The sequence below is a fragment of the Arachis hypogaea genome, chromosome 13 (assembly GCF_003086295.3).
Source record: "Arachis hypogaea cultivar Tifrunner chromosome 13, arahy.Tifrunner.gnm2.J5K5, whole genome shotgun sequence".
In the NCBI taxonomy this organism is placed as follows: Eukaryota; Viridiplantae; Streptophyta; class Magnoliopsida; order Fabales; family Fabaceae; genus Arachis; species Arachis hypogaea.
The window spans coordinates 86,676,589-86,694,024 of NC_092048.1; the positions used below are offsets into that span (position 1 = coordinate 86,676,589).

Here is a 17,436-nt window from a genome sequence, read left to right on the forward strand (position 1 = left end):
AAATTAGACTCTGACAAAGAGTGAATTGTTACTGTTGAGAATGAAAAAGAAAATCTAAATGCTTTAATTGCAAATTCTGATTTAAATAATGAAAAAAATAGTGTTAAAATTGTGAGTATCTCTACAGATTTTTTAGTAATTTTTTATCTTGATGATGATGAATTTTTTATTTTGGTGGTGACTATTTAAAAATAATTTTTACTTTAAAAAAAAAAAATGCCAAATAGTAAAAACAAATATATCAGTTTAATTTTTGCTATCCTTTTAAGTATTGTGAAGTTTTATAGTTATCATATAAATTTAAATTTGTAACCACTATAATAATAGATATCATACATTATACTTTGTAGATTACTATATATTATGATAAGAAATGCTAAGTAATTCATTTTTTCCACTAATTAGCACTAATTTTTTTAAATAATTTTGTTTATTTAAAATTTTAGACTTTAAGTTATAAATTTTTTGTTTTACATTTTAAATTATAAACTTAAACATTAAAATTGACTAATATTAACAATGAGCTAATTCTTTAATTATAAATTACTAATCAATTAGGCTGACTTAGATCATATTGGATTGGGATTTTTTTAATAAATTAAAAAAATATTTCTAAAAGAAAACTTAACTTTAAATACCAACATACGTTTATTTTTTGTATTTTAAAAAAGTTTGCCGTATCGCCAGTGACGAATCCTATTAATATTATAGAATTAACCGAGAATAAATAAAGACTTATGTACCTTAAAAAATTCTATTACTCCCATGTACCTTGAATTCTATTAATATTTAAAGTTAAAATAAATTTTTTTTAAAAATAATTTTTTTTAATTTATTACAGACAAAAAATCTTAGTAAATTGTTGTTTGTTTTCATTTGGTAGGAGAGCGTTGTAAGATTGGTAGTTTTTGTGTCGCTATCATTATTCAGCTGTCAGTAAAAAAATTACTTTCATGAAAAAGGGGTCGAGAATCGAGATAGAAAGATATAGGGAAATTTGTAGGTTTCTGAATGAACCGAACCCATTGACAGCACATACACCAATGGCCAGACCATGCTACTTCCGTGGGAGGCAAAAAAAACCGGAGTTAAAAAATTTACTTATAACGCCAATATTCCATATTCCCTTGCGCACATCTCTCTCTCGTCCTACACACCCTCTAACTCTCCGCAGTCCGCAGTCCGCAGTCCGCAGTATCCCCATTTTCCCCTCGAATTTGAAATTTTGAATCCTTTCTAATATTTGTTTTCAGTTAATCCCATAAACATAATTACATAACCCACTGCCATCTAATCTAATGTTAATAAAACGTTAAATGCACGTCAGGACAGTTTCCGGGAGTTTCTCTCACCAGTTACTCCAAATGCCGTTCTTGCGTTTATTGAGTGTGAATGTGATTGTAAAATTACTTCACAAACATATCCGACTCTCTGTAAAGACGTGGGATACGTGTTTGTTTGTTTGATTCCTTTTCCTTTTCCTTTCTTACAACTGTGCTGCATCACTTTTTATTTTTTTATTTATTTTTTCGATGGCAGATTTACTGAACAGAAAAGGATCTGCTTTCTGGATAATTCCGTGCCGTTGAATTGTGTTCCGTTGAACGGGAGAAACATGATTGGCAAGGCTGACGAATCTGGTTCACCTTCTTGAAAGGCTTAAATCAATGTGGTCTGATTGGGACAGAGTGGATGGATGTATGTGAATCAGAGCAAGGCTCAGGGAAACACAAATCTGTGCAGACCCCGAGAGCAGCCCCCTTTGTTCTGGCAGAAAAGAACAATGCACCCACCACTCGGCGCTCCAGAACAAAACAAGTTAGCTCTCGGTACAAGTCTCCTATTCCGGCTAACCCAACAGAATTTACATCTCCACATAAGTCGCCCACTCCGGTCGCCACAAGAGAAGTTAGTTCCCGGTATAGGTCACCTTCTCCGGCTCCCCCTTCTCGAAGATTCCCTTCACCAAATCCTACAAGGACAGCATTACCATCATCGTCTTCATCGTCATCATCATTACAAAAGAGAGCTCAATCGTCAGAAAGAAGGAGGCCTTCGACTCCTCCTTCACCGCCGCCACCAAGGCCTTCCACGCCGGTCCGTGACTCATCCTTAGATGTCAAGTTATCATCCGGAAGGGCGGCGGCAGGTGGCCGTTTGCCAGAAAGTCTATGGCCTTCCACAATGCGGAGCCTCAGCGTTTCTTTCAATTCAGACTCCATTTCCAGTCCTGTTAGCAAGAAGTCAAAGCCAGTAACCTCCCTGCGTCCGACATCAAATGTGGCACACAAGCAGGCTGAAGCTCTTCCCTTAATAAGGAAGCCTACACCAGAAAGAAAGAGGAGTCCTCTAAAAGGGAAAAATATCTCTAATCAGTCTGAGAATTCGAAGCCAGTGGAGATTTTGCCTTCTAAATTCATAGATCAGCATCGGTGGCCTAGTAGGATTGGCGGGAAGGTATCTTCTAGTGCCCTAAACAGGAGTGTTGATCTTGCTGTTTCTAGAAGTTTCGACACTCCAGCACCTCCAACTGTTTTATCTTCACTGAAGAGATGTTCTAGTGATGCTATTACTCTGTTTTCGCGTGTTGGAAGTGGTAATGTAAGTGGTGAGGTGTTAAGGTCACAAAAATCTCTACCTCTTACTCCGTCAGGTAAAGCAGGACCGGGGTTTACTGGAGTCAGATCTCAGTCCTTATCAGTTCCTGGATCACACTCGCATCCTGCGTTGCCTAGTAGGACCTCGGCGTTATCATGTTCTGGGTCAAGAGGAATCAGTCCATCTAGATCAAGACCATCAACTCCTCCTCCTAGAGGGGTTAGTCCATCTCGAATAAGGTCGTCTGGTTCATCCGTTCAATCCAGCAATTCAAATTCAGTGCTTACCTTCATTGCTGATTTTAGAAAAGGGAACAAGGGTGCAGCCAACGTAGAAGATGCTCACCAATTACGGCTTCTATACAACAGATACTTGCAATGGAGATTTACCAATGCAAGAGCCGAGGCTGCACTTTACATCCAAAATGCAATTGTAGAGGTGTTACCTACTATCTTTAACAAATTTGGTAGCATACTCTTTTTGAAGTAATTCTACTGCTATGGACATGACTGCATACTCTTTTTCATTGGTGCAGAGAACACTGTATGATGTATGGAGAACTACTCTCTCACTGTTGGAGTCTGTTATCAGGAACAGGATTGATCTTCAGCAGCGGAAGCTTGAGCTTAAGCTGAATTCTATTTTGAATGATGAAGTAATGATTTTTTCTTGACAGATGTTGTTGGTATAACAAATTGAATAAAAAAAATAATTGCAACAAAAAATTCTGCTCTTTTTTTTATTTAATTTACTTTTTTCAACTTGGAGCATATATAAGGTACATGGTTAGAAGAATTTTGGTTCTGGAGGGGGCTAAGATTTTGGTAGTACAATGTTGATGGTTTTCAATTTTCCTTGCTAGAAATGTGAAATGTTATCGTCTTTCGTCTTTCCTTATTTGTTTAAGGATAAAGTACTATTTTGGTCTCCAATGTTTGAGCCAAATTCTAATTTGGTCACTAACATTTTAAACATCGTATTTCTATATATTGAGGACTAATATAGGACGTTTGAAACGTTGGAAACCGAATTAGAATTTGACCCAATTGTTGGGGATCAAAATAATACTTTACACTTTGATTAAATTTAAGTTTCTACATTTTGAGACACACCTTCAAATCTTGGCCTTTTGAAATGACTGAGGCAGATGAACTTCCTTGATGATTGGGCTGTATTTGAAAGAGATCACGGCGACACTTTATCTGGTGCTGTACAAGATTTTAAGGCAAGCACTCTTTGTCTACCGGTAGCTGGAGGAGCAAAGGTATGTATGATGGCAAGCTCTTGTTTTCATTTGATTATGAATGACCTTTATGGGGAGATAGGCACCGACTTCATTACTATGGTTTCTGTTTTAAAGGTCGATATAGAGCATTTGAAAGCTGCTATCGGTCAAGCTGTTGATGTTATGCAAGCAATGGGATCTACAATCTGCTCATCACTTTTACGGGTGAGTTAATTGTTCTATGAGTTCTATTGGACTGGTACAGATATCAACATCAATGTTAAGATTTCTGACGATATGCTTTATCATCAATTTATGTTCTATTTTGTAGGCCGAATTGCATTTGCTATCTTTATTTTTCTGTTTTTTTCATTGTTCTTTTTATCTTTTATTCTTCCCTTCCAAATATATAAATTTAAAATCTGTAATTCAGTATGAAAGGACCTTACTACCAATTTATTTATCTCTGTTCTATAAAATGGTCTAGTCTAGTTGCTGAGGCCACGTTATTTTTGTGTGTGATAGGTGGAGGGCATGAATAATTTAATTTCCGAGGTTGCAATTGTAGCAGCCAAGGAGAAAGCTTTGCTTGATGAGTGTGAATTACTACTGGCTTCGGTAGCAGCTATTCAGGTGAGAGTTATGATTCATTGCCCTAGAACATGAATTGTGTACAACGAATCTCTCAAGGAAGGTTTCGTTGCTCTTCACAACTATTTGTCTCTTTTCTTCATTGGGTGCTTAGCTATTTATCTAAATACCTTTCTTTTTGTGTATGATTATGGGTTTTTTTTATTTGGTTAAGGATAGCGACACTGGGATTATCGAAACTTAAATGTCATAAAACTGCTTCTGAGCATCAGAATTTTTTCTGGTGTTTTTGTTGAAATTTCGCAAGATATAAATTGAATTTGTGGAAGTTTAGGAGAAAATACTGCACATATGGTTTAGTGTTATCAAAATTCAAAATACAATGTTAGGATATAATACTTTCTTTTATTCTTTTAAGTAGCTTATATGATATTGCTAGTATATCATTTCGTTTCACTCTAAAATCAATGGTGCACAGTTATCATCTGTAACATAATATCTTACTACAACAATAACAAAGCCTTGTTTCATTAGGTGTGGTCGGCTACATGGATCAAATGATGTCATTGAGCTCTATAATGTATCATGTCTATAAAGATACCGTTTACATGTAAATCTCGTTTGACCACTTCATGAATGGTTTTCCTAGGTTTTTCTCTGCCTTTCACCCCTTGTTCATCTTCCATCTCATCCACCCTCCTAACTGGCTGCTCTGTCGGTCTTTTTTCTCACATGTCAAAACCATCTGAGACGCGATTCTACCATCTTTTCCATAATATGTGCTACTCCAACTCTCTCTCTCTCTCGTATATCTTCATTATTTATTCTATCCAATCGCGTATGACCACTCATCTATCTCAACATCTTCATCTCTACTACACTTAACTTATGTTCGTGCTCCTGTTTGGCCGTTCAACATTTTGTCCGGGTTTGGAACCGGGTTATGTACTGCAAGTGTAGGATAGGCGGAGTTAACATAATATCTTACTATGGAAACATTATTCCTATGGATTATAAACCTTTTTTTTTCATCATGTTTAGTTGAAAATTCACAGAAGCATGATGTGTTCTTCAAGTTTGACTCCAAATGTTTGCTGTTAAGAATTTGTTATGGTTCCCATTTGACATTTGACATTGGATAAAGTTTATAAGGATAATAAAGTGCATACAGAAGCTGGTTATTCTATATTAATTTCTGTTTTGGAATCTTATGTAATATCTTATGAGTTTCGTATTGAGCAAATGGGTACTAGATTATGATACTTAAGAGATACACATCTTTGCATTATTTGAACCATATTTATCACACTTAAGGAAATATACATCATTACCGTTCTTAGTTTTCAATTGACTGTTAATGATGCTTGCGCCACAACGATCATTGTACATATGTTTGTTTCTAATTATTTTTGGCAAAAGCAGGTAGAAGAAAGTAGTGTCCGAACGCATCTCATGCAGATCAAGCTAGCTTTGGAGATGAGCAAATAGGCGGAACTTTAAACTCAGCAAAACTACTAAGCTAACTTGCTTCTTGAGGTTTCAGACAAAAGCATTTTAATGTCTTCCAGGTTCTTCGCCATTGTAAATTTTCAAATATTCCTTTTTTTAAAAAAAAAATTATTTTCTATCTCACCTAATTATATATTGGAATTGATATTGTTTGATTACATATTATTGCTTCTTCTTCCTCAATACTAGTGGGTGGGGGCTTCCTCTTGTAATTTTTATTTAAAAAAGGAATTGTAACAAAAATATTGATACACGTCCGATTTTTCATTTTGCTTATGTTGCAAGTGGAGAATAAGTAAATAACTCCAAAGTAATCAGTGAGAAGTGAGAACCGTACTTGAAAGGGGAAAGGATTTGTTGGTCTCACGAGTGTGGGGGACACTTTTTCTTTAAAATTTTTTAAGAGTAATAAAACAAGTATATTTTAAAAAAAAATTTGTGGACTTGTTTTTAACATGATTTTGAAAAGAATCGGCTGGTCGATCTAGGTGAATTCCTAATTAGCATAGTTGTCAGAACCGAATTAGTGATTGAATCGGTCAAGTTATTAGGTCACTGAATCACTGGTTCAATTGGTGGGTCATATATTGAATTGGTTAATTCGATTTCACGTAAATAAAAAATATAAAATAGTCAAAAATTTAAAATTAAAATTTGAAATATACATATTTACTAATATTTTAATATGTAAATATTTAAAAATTTTTAAAATTTATTTTAGTAATTGTATAAATTTTAATAAAATAAATATATAAAATTATAATAAAATAAAAATGTTAATAATAAAATTTTAAGAAATACAATATTATTATTAAAAAACAAAATTAATATTTCATATAACTGAAGTTTAACTTAATTAAATTATATATAATTATAATATAATTTGAATTTTTATATAACATATTTTATATGTACAAATATATATATCATAAAATTTTTTTAGGTTGCACTAGATTTCAATATAGAATATTAAAAACACAATTTGTATTGAAGAAACAATTTGCCTAATGGATAGAAGGCAAGGTAATAAGATTCATGTGGAAGGTTTGAATCCTTGATGACAATCAAATTGTCATGTGATAACCATTTTATTGGCTAGCTGTAATTAATTTTAAAGAAAAGTTTTTTTAAGTACCATTCTAGCTTGAGTCTATTATATATTTATGTTTTTAGCTCCAATCTTTTATATAATTACTATTTTAACCCTAAGTTTCTATTTTCTCACTTTTTAAGAGTTACTTTTGTTATTTATATTTTTTATCCACTCTTTATCCTTATTTTCATATTTAACCCTAAAATTATATCATACATGTTTTCTAGAGCTAATGTCTTGTTTTGATGAATCTTTTAGTGTCTTTTCTTCAAATCTTCAAATTTTTCATCTTTTAATTTTCCTTAACTTCACTTTTATCAATCTTTTGCTTATTTATAAGTTTTATAAAATTATAATTTTACCACAAAATCTTCTTTAAGTTTATTCTTTTATTATTCATATTTTTTGCCCACTTTTACTTTAAGTTACATTTTAACCCTCTTTATAGACCTTATGTTTTATCTATGACTTCTTTAGGTTTCTTAATCACTTTTCTCTTAATCTTTTTACATCACTTCTTTAATCATCCTTTCATGAATTATGTTCTTATCTTCTCCCTTTTACAAAATTGTGTTTTGACCCCAAGCTCATATATCAATTCCGTCACTATCATCATCATATACATCCAACATAAATTCATCATAAACATTATTAACACACTATAAGACATTTAGCAAACATTCAAACATCATAACCATCATCTTTCATCAAATCATCATACAAACATTATCAAGCAACAATATGAACATATAAACATAACAAAGAGATTTCTAACTACACCTAACCCTTACCTCTTCTTTAATTTACTTCTTAATCCTCTTTAGCATAAGAAATCACTTAAACAACAACACATTAATTAATAGAAAAATAGGCCTCATGGCCGAACCAACTAGAAAGGAAAAGGGGAGTGATTTGTCACTCTATTGAGCTTGATTTTTGGCTAGTTTGGAAGTTCTCCTTAAAGCTCCTAAGAAAAATATTCTAATCAAGGAAAGGAACAACAAAACTCCCTTAAGAAACTCGTCCATATTGAAAAAGGTTTTGAGGAAAAGAAATTTAAGAGATTTTCTTCACTCACCTGTTGATGATTTCAAGAGGTAAATGAAGAAGAAGATGAAGAGGATGAGGTTGGTTCTTGAAAGATTGAGAAGTGGAGGTGTTTGCTCTTGAAACTTGATGAAGAAAATGGTAGAAAACAAGCTTGGTTTGATGGTTCTTGATCTCTCTCACTCTCGGCCTCCTCTAGCTCTCTTCCTTTCTATTTGGTTTTTCTCTCTTCCTTAACTTGGTTTAGTGGAAAGAAATAAAATTTGATAAAGGAAGGGGAAGGAAACCCAGTTGGAAAAGAGAGAGTTAAGCAATTGATTTCATGCTCTTTGTAAATCTTTCTTTCTTACTTCTAACTATATGAAATTTTGATGATTAATGGGAAAAGGGAGAGGAATCCACAGTTATGAGAGGAGAAGAATGTTAATTACATGTGTAAATATGTAGCTTCCTAGTAGCTTCCTTAACTTTGTCATAATCACCACTTAATCATCATATTTACCATGTGATTTAATTGAGAGAGAGGGAGAGGATCCGGTTTCTTCAAGAGAGAAGAGTGAGGGATGTGATGCCAATTTTAGTTAATTTCTCACTAGATCTCTTGGTTTCTAATTCTTATCTAACAATGGTAACAAATAACAAAAATTAGCATGTGATTTATTTGAGAAAGAGAGGGGGAGGAACCGGTTCTTTAAAGAGAAGAAAGAGTGAGAGATTACTTAATGAAATCTTGATAAAAACATGCTTAAATTTGGCAACTTTCTAACACTTTCCTAACCTTTATCTTAATCCTTACTAATACTCGTATTTAACATGTGACTTTAGAGGAAGAGAGAGGAAAGTTCAACCTCCTAGAGAGAGACAGAGGGGTGAAGGTGATTTTGATCATGTGGTTAAGTATTTAGATTTAATCATGATCACTTTAGGTTAATTAACCACATAATAGAATAATATGTGGTGGAGAACAAAATGAGTATATAAAGAGTAAAATATATGGTGGAGATTTATTCTTGAAGAATAAATACCAAAAGTGGTAATTATATAATCACTAGTTTTACTATAACAAAGAAAATAGAAAAAACAGAGAAATATACCAGTAAGGGTATTTTCAAAAAAAATTATTATCTTAGTTCTAAAATATTTTTAAAGTATTTTGACGCAGTTAAACTATTCAAAAAGTCCTAATACAGTTTTTTATCGGATGAATATAGATTCCGTAGATAAAAGTAATCATTAATAGCTGCTATTTTGTCTTATTAAGAAAATATTATTTTATAAGTAAATATTTTTTTATACATGTTATATTAGTAGAAGAACTAAATTAAATCTAATCGACTAGTTTGAGACATTATGTCACGTTGACATTTAACCGTCCATATCTACACCGTATTAATGACAACTGAGTTAGAAACAAACGAAGATTCATCAAAGTAAATTTCAAAAATTTATCTAGACATTTATGAAAGTAAGAGAGTATTTTAATTCGCGACAGAAATTTTAAGAATTATTTTAAATATTATTTTAGTTATTAAATTTAATTATTCTATCGTTACTTATATTTTTACTAAATTTATGATTAAGTCTATTTTTTTTTTCTTTTCAATTAATTCCTTACGCTGTTTTTAATTTTGTAATTAGGTCTTTTTGGTATTAAAAATATTCAAAGTAACAGAATATTTTTTCCGAAAATATGTAGTCAAAGATCTAATTTAGTTCTTAATTGTGAATATCTTTAATTTGCAAAAAATATTCCATTAATTCTAACATTTTTACACTAGTAAAGGCCTAATTACAAAATTAAAAACAATACCGAAATGCAATTGAAAAAAAAAATATAAAGACCTAATTACAAATTCGATAAAATTAAAAAGTTGAAGAGAGTAATTAAATCCAATAATTAATTCTCAAAACACACAACACGAATATTAAAAAATTAACAGTCTTTTTTTTTGTATTTTTCCTGAATTTGAATCAACTATATTTTTTCCTCCAAAAATGTTAGTCCCTAATATTCAGAAATGAGATTAAAATTTATTTCCAACGTTGAGAATAAAACAAATCAAATTAAATATTAAAAATAATTTAAAAAATTTAACAAGATTAAAAACAAAAAGCATAATATAACAAATTTTATCATTCCCGTGCAAACTGGTTGATCATAAAAAATTTGGATTTTATGCTACATGATGTTATTAGTCAATTATTTTCCCCTACTACCTTGGCTAAAGGTGCTCTTAAATGAAGGCCAACAGCTTTTCCAACTACCTTAAAAGTTAAAACCCTCCACACACCAAAAAAAAAAGGGAAAAAGACTACAATAGTACAATACAATGTACAAACCATCGTTTTCTTCTCTCTCTTTTTTCTACCCCGGTTTTTTTCCTTGGTATACAAATTATCTTCATCAGTTTCGATGTAAGACGGCCGGGGGAAAAACATCAGACGACAACAATTGCTGACAACATTGATTTCATTGACAACAAACTTACCAAAGACTAAAGACGGAAGTTATCTATCATATGGTAAACAACATCAGCACCATCAGAATTTAGCCAGTACGTTTTCACCTGAAAGAAAGGCGTAGAAACATGGTGCAACATCATATAAACTTGTCAAGTCTCTCTCACAACCGTACCAATACATATACGATTCAGGGTGCATTCAATACAGCTTTTTTGGCTGAAATTTTCAGTTTAGCTATATTTGTATTAATAAGATTTATAATGGGCACTCATTAAGGTTACAAAGTAGAAGTTTTGTATGGAGAACAAAAGAGATTCATGTTTCCAATGCATTAACTAAATCAAAAGGTTGAACATTTTGTTTTTCCTTAGTAAAGAGCTGTCATTAGCAGAATTCTTGTATAAAGTAATCAAAATTCCAAATGAATCAATTTCCAACTTTTTGGGAAAAGCTAAACAGAGTAGTTTCTAATTACAAATCAATCTACCGCTTTTTTTTTCAACTTATAAAGAAATCAAGTTTCGAATTATTAAAATAAATCTGTTTCATAAATTCCAATATGCAAGCCAAAGGTAAGTTTAACCAAATATGAATAAAGGTAATGCAAAATCACAAACAAAGAAGAGGACTTAGACATATCAACTGAACATATGGCATCAATCTCTGACCCAAAAAAAAGGCTGAATAGATGTATTTGCTTGGCGCAAGCAACATTTTGAAGTGCACAACTTTTCTTACATGCATAACACCAGGATCATGAAAGCACGGCTGAAAATTGAAGTCAAAGGACTCTATTTTTTCATAGGATACCTCCTCCTTTTGTACTCCATCGTTTTATACTAAAAAAAAGAATTAGTTTTGACTAATTGAAAACAAATATCAGGCTAAACAACAAGAAATACATCAATTACCATAACAGTGCAGGCTTGGGGGGAGAGGATGGAGAAGCTAATGCCAAACAGGATAAGAAAGTTGTGGAAGATAAGGTGTTATAAAACCATTTCATCGAGGGGATAACAAAAACAGTGTGTCCGAGAAATAGTGGGTTCAGAAATTTCATTCACTCTGCTGGCCTGGAAGAGTAGGATAAGGGAAGAGAGAATCTTCAGAATTTGGGAAGCGAGGCCTATATGTAGTGTACGAGAGGGGCATGCAGGAAGGAATTCAATTGAGAGTTGGTACACTGGGAGAGAATCGAGCTAATTGAAAGCTAAAGCTTTTTCCTTTTTGGGCATTGTTTTTGTAAATTCCTTCAAGTAGCCACTACTGTTATTACCTTGATATCAAGTCTGCATTCAGTAATACAGGATTTTGTTTCCTTCATATTCTCAGGATTCCAGTTTCTATAAACTCAAAACAGGATTCCTCCAAGGAACATTGGGACCCTAAAGCTCCTGATCTTCAAAAGAAGCAGGAAACGATGAAGGAGGATAGAAACGTTGAGGAGGAAAAAGAGAATAAAGATTTCGAGGAGGATGAAGATGTTGAAGTCAAGGTGGTGGTGACTATGACAGTGTCCAGACATCAGATCTTGTTCAGAACTAGAGGATGATCAAAAGAAAAAAAAAACAAATATATTCGATGGGAGGAAACAAATAATGTGCCATTGTAGGTGACCGACTGGAGGTGAAGGCAGAAAAATGAGTCGAAAGCCAATGAAATTTATTCAGAACTTGATGAAGTTGAAGGAGCAAGATAAAGAACCCTAAAGAAGCACAAAGGGTTGATGATGAGGTGGAATATAAGAAAGATGGTATTGGTGCTAAATGAGGAGCAAGGCAGACAATAGCCAGTGAAGAACAGAGGTCTAGCAAGGATTAGACAGGAGATAAATATTTAAGGTTTATTCAGAAATGATTTAGTGTGTTTTACAAGAGTACTTTGTCTTCAGATAATATCTTAAATTATTTTCTTTTTCACATCAACTGCTATGTTTATCTATATATTGGAGTCTTAAACATTGAATGAAGAATCATCTCATAATACAGCCTGAAATCAGATAACATGATAGCATCATGAAAGATTTCTGAGAAACTTTTTAAGGATATCTAGTTTACCTGGATTGTACTGTGAGCAACATAACGCTGCTTACTCTCCTTAAAGCTAACATCCACACGCTCCCATGGTACCTGATTGAGACCCCTTATCATCACCTCTACAATGTGGTCGAATAAAGATATTAGAAAAATATATATTTAAAATTACCCTAACAATCAAAATAGAGCTACAGCTAGCTTATTGAATTGCATTTGCACCTAGTATAACTATATTCATTTGATTTGTATAATTGGTGCAACCAAATTGAATATAGCTGAGGAAAATATTTATAGAATATAAATAATAAAATACAAATCAAATTGTATGTAATGAATATGTTGATTACAATAAGTTCGGAATTCAGATATCCTCAAAATTTGAAATAGAAGTTCTTGTGACTCCCATATATATAGAATTTACAAACAATAAGGGAAGAACCTTCTAAGTCAACTGCTTGGGCTCCAACATAAGAAGATGCTTTATTGCGACTGTCATTTGCATTCTCCCCTTCAACGTAAACAATGTGTGGATATTTCTCATCAATTACAAGAAGATTCGACTTGCACAAAAGAAGAAGCAGAATTCAGCCTCTGATAGACATGTAAAGCAACGAGATAGAAAATTATCAGAAAATCTATACCTTTGGAAGTTCATGTTGACGACGAATTGATGAAGTACGCCATCCAACCATATCTTCAGACTAAGTCAAGAAATTTTACGAGTTCCATAATATTTCTCTAATCTCTATCTATCAGCACCATTAGGTGAATCTATGGTTTCAGCAAAATTACTAAATTTAAAGTGGATACGATCATAGTTTGCATTTGCATATGCTACCCGACGCTTAAATGCACGTAAAGCTGACCTACACACCATCACAAACGGTCAAATGAGCAAATAGTACAGAAATTAAAATCGGTATCAGATAAGCTCCTGACAAATTAATACCGACATAAATTTTAAATCGTCAGTGTCATCAACCATTCGTAGAAGCAGAGGGGGCTTTCCATCATCATTGTCCATGAGGAAGAGATGCTTCCCAGATCTCCCAGCAACTAAATGTGCAGTTTGGGATGCCCTTCTCTCAAGAAAAGGAAGACCACAAAGGAATGGAAGCTGAAAGAGAGAGAGAGGGGGGGGAGAGAGAGAGAGAAGGAAATATAATACTGGAATTACAGTATTTGCGCTTCCATGTTCAATACAGAAACAATTAGCATGAACAACAAAACAAGTAAACCACAAACAAATTGAGCCCATCATACATCCAACTTTTGAGCATGTCTTAGAGTAGCCATATTTCATATTCTTATATCTCCTTTGAGGATACGTAATTTATGTCTGTGTATATATATAGAGAAGTGTCTTTAGAAAGCTTCTTAGAAACTGACCACCAGAAGTTCCAGACACGAAGAGATAAAACAATCCTCGGATAATATCTAAAACCCCATGCATGCAGTGGATTCATGGAAACAAAAAGGAATTAAAATCAATTGTTACACCCAGTGCACTGCACTTGCAGTCAAAGAGCAATGCCTTCCATTTGAACTTTCCTTCTAACAAAACTAAAATGCAAACAGATGAATGTCAAGGGAGACAAGCAAAAAACTGACAAAGAGATATAGTTACGTGGCACACACCATAGGAATGTAACCAACCTGTTTATTTCCTCGTGAACCAAGATGTGGTGTTGCAAATGTAATGAAGTTCACTGGCTCCAAACCAGCAATTTTGTTTTCAGAACCAGGTTCAAGGCATGGCTTCAAATATTCTGTCTTCTCGTCAACTATGCTGTTTCTACTTGTCCCAACAGGTCCCAATTTTGAAGAATAATCATAAAGCCTTCCAATAGCATATCTTGCCACCAAGCCTCCAAGAGAATGTGCCACAAAGGATATCTTTTGCACCTGTGGCCAACGTCTAATAACACATAGAACCTGCATAAATATGAGTGAAAATTGAAAAATCAGACGTGAATGGCTCGTTGCAAAGTCAACACCGAAGATAAATCATGAGACTAAGACATTCACCAGAAAACCAATCATAAATTATGTTATTACCAAAGTACCTCTTCGGCTAGCCTCTCACCCATTGTATCAACACCATCAAATGTCAATCTTGAAGAATTGCATTCACTGCCTGTGTCGACAAGATATTTAGTAAAACACAATTAATGATGATCCTTGCAAAAAAAATCAGGAAATAATTAAGAGCAAAGGATGATAGACTTGGCAATGTGAGGAGAAGAATAAGAACAATTTAAAGTAGGATGATTCAACATTTGAGAATCTGAAAGCATATAAAACAGCCCAATAAATTCTTGCAATCATCAGTACCCTTTTCCCCCTTTCTTATTTATAACATTAACTCTTAAAATTAATGCTACTAAAAAAATTCAAAATGTGAACCATAACAACATCCACACCAGCTAATTTCTTAAAGATCAGAATGTTAATAAGAAAAATAACATTCCAGGTTCCAGTAACACGTAATGTTTTCCATGTGCCACTAAATTGTCAAGATGTTCTGACGGACTCGAAAAAAAAACATATTTGGAAAAAGATCCTCTACACTGAGGAGATTGGTAAAGTAAGAAAGTAATTAAGTGAGGGTTAATCCACATTGAATTTGTAATTTTCATCATGTATGAGTCCCACTATCTTGATCGACTTCACCGACTTCCTCAATCTAGAAGAACTTAATCCACCAGATTTACTGACGTAGTTCAGATATTTTGGATTTAGTTAAGATAACACTAGAAAGCTACCATGTATAAGGATGGCATTTCACTTGTATCTTTACCAATTTCTCATTTTAGCAAATTTTCTCGTTTCCATTTTTCTCTTAGGTATTTATTTTTCTATCACGTATGGTTCTCATCACAGTAAAGTTGAACATTATAGGAAAGGTGAAATAGTAATTTTAAAGCTTACGGTGTACAATAACTTTATCAGGAAGTTTCTTCACAAACTGCTCCGCAGCATATCTCCAATCTGCAGCACTGAAATACCAAGCGCAAATCAACACAGTTAACCCACTAAACCAAAATCCTCATACGAAGCAAAGTCCAATAATATTCATGATACTGAAGCCTTACCTTCCAATTATACCATTGACCATAATAACAAGGTGACTGGGAACCTGCTTGGCGACAGAGCCAGACGCAGCGACAAATAGGTCCTCGCCACTACTGTCGGCCTCTACCCTGAGTCGGGGGTTCTTGAAGCTGAAGCAACCGCGGCCCATCCAGCGGAGCGCTTCCATTTGAACGGTATTGAGGGAAAGGTTGGGCCCCGCAGAGACGGCGGGTCTCAATCGAGATGGCGGATGGAAGAGGCAGCAGGATTCGCCGGCGCTGAAACGGTTAAGAGTCGGGTTGCGGGCAGGCACGACGGGTTTGGGTCCGAGCACAGAGCTGGAATCGGAGGCGAGCATGAAAGAGCGCTTTGTTGGAAAGAAGAATGGAATTGGGGTGAATGGAATTCACTTGCTGTGGCTTGAGAGGTCGAAGGGACTGCGACCGTGATCGGTGATTCGCGATGCTTGATGTGTGATGCGTGATGTTTGAACAGTAATCTGGTACTGGCAGTCAGAATCTTATTCAGTCCACTTCGGCCTTGGAGCGACTTGGTTGGTCAATGCCACTCCACGTCAAAGTAAGAAAATTTCAACAAAATATTTTGTGGAAATATCTTACTTCATCATTTCTCTCAATCAAATCAAATTTCAGGACGCTGGTTTAGTGAAGTGCCAACGAAGTTCTTCCTCCCTTGACAATTTGTTTGGATAGACGATGAAACATGGAAGAAAATGAGAGAAAAAAAAAATAAAAAGAAAAAATATAAAAAAATATTTTTTTATGTATTATTTGATTGAAGGAAAATTAGATAGAAAGAAAATAGGAATTTTTTTTGTTTAAATAAAAAAAATAAAAAAGTTAAAATAAAATAAAATTATGTTAATGTCTTTATTTATTTATATTATATATAAATTATAATTTATAAACGTATTCAATTTTTTTCATGAAAAAAAGAATTTATTTAATTTTATTTTTAATATTTTAATATATTATCTTAATTAAAATATATTTTTTAAAAAATTATCTTCTCTCGTTGTTTTTTAAATACCATAAACAAAAAAATATATTACAATTTTTCAAACAAGTAAAAATTAGATAATTTATGTCAAAAAAATAAAAAAAAAATTTACTTATAAGTTATATGATTAATTTCTTACACTATATTTAAAAATATGATTTTTTTAAATAAAATAAAAAGTTATTATTTTTTATAAGAAAATAATTTTTTTTATATTCTAAAATCTTTTTTTTTCTTTTTTGAACCTGTGATAAGTTCGTCCAAGGTATTAACAAACTTATGGAAATTGGAATAAGTTTGTCGCGTTAAGCAGCAAGCTCTAAAACATCAGCAAATTCTCCTACTAGTTCAGTAAATTTTAATTAAATTCGCCCAACTATATAATCTGTGATTCTCTACTCTCATTTTACTCGAGTTAAAAAAAATTTTTCTACTCTCCTCTAAAATTTTACTTTAAAAAAGCTATCCTCTCATTTCACATTTCATTTCACATCAATCTTCAAGTAAATTTTTTAAATTATTTTTTTATTTGTATGTTATTTTTTTGTTACGTAATTTATTTAATGTTATTGTTTAAGTTTAGAGTTTATATTTTGTAAAAATTAGTGTAAAGTATTAATATAAAGATAATTATTTAGAGTTAATTATTTAGTGTTAAATATTAGAAATATTTTATTAATTATTTAAATTAGTGTATTAGAGATGTCAGTATAACTAAATGCAATGTAATAAATCTTATCGGGTAAGTATATCTGTACTGTGAATCACCATTTAAAAAA

At 32.9% G+C, this 17,436-nt stretch overlaps 2 protein-coding genes and 1 long non-coding RNA gene across 4 annotated transcripts; 1 reads left to right on the forward strand and 2 right to left on the reverse strand.

Moving 5' to 3' along the window:
* Positions 1 to 1,085: 1,085 nt before the first annotated feature.
* LOC112732328 (AUGMIN subunit 8) lies at positions 1,086 to 6,176 on the forward strand. Of its 2 annotated transcripts, none has more exons than XM_072212085.1 (7): positions 1,086 to 1,194; positions 1,540 to 3,036; positions 3,134 to 3,253; positions 3,746 to 3,862; positions 3,959 to 4,048; positions 4,349 to 4,456; positions 5,837 to 6,176. In XM_072212085.1, the coding sequence occupies exons 2-7, from the start codon at positions 1,693 to 1,695 to the stop codon at positions 5,900 to 5,902; spliced, it is 1,845 nt and encodes a 614-aa protein (XP_072068186.1). In that variant the 5' UTR covers positions 1,086 to 1,194; positions 1,540 to 1,692; the 3' UTR covers positions 5,903 to 6,176. The 2 variants fall into 2 exon arrangements, with proteins under 2 accessions (XP_072068186.1, XP_029147481.1); XM_029291648.2 differs by having other exon boundaries at positions 1,118 to 1,441.
* Positions 4,899 to 8,991, reverse strand: LOC112732329 (uncharacterized). Its single transcript, XR_003167970.3, has 2 exons — positions 8,095 to 8,991; positions 4,899 to 5,362 (listed from the first exon to the last, which is right to left on the reverse strand). It is a non-coding gene; the product is annotated as an uncharacterized lncRNA (long non-coding RNA).
* A 1,188-nt stretch (positions 8,992 to 10,179) lies between these two features.
* LOC112732330 (uncharacterized) lies at positions 10,180 to 16,443 on the reverse strand. Its single transcript, XM_025781013.3, has 10 exons — positions 15,658 to 16,443; positions 15,494 to 15,561; positions 14,629 to 14,699; positions 14,219 to 14,497; positions 13,516 to 13,679; positions 13,373 to 13,428; positions 13,204 to 13,256; positions 13,002 to 13,122; positions 12,584 to 12,681; positions 10,180 to 10,630 (listed from the first exon to the last, which is right to left on the reverse strand). The coding sequence occupies exons 1-10, from the start codon at positions 15,993 to 15,995 to the stop codon at positions 10,559 to 10,561; spliced, it is 1,320 nt and encodes a 439-aa protein (XP_025636798.1). The 5' UTR covers positions 15,996 to 16,443; the 3' UTR covers positions 10,180 to 10,558.
* Positions 16,444 to 17,436: the final 993 nt, after the last annotated feature.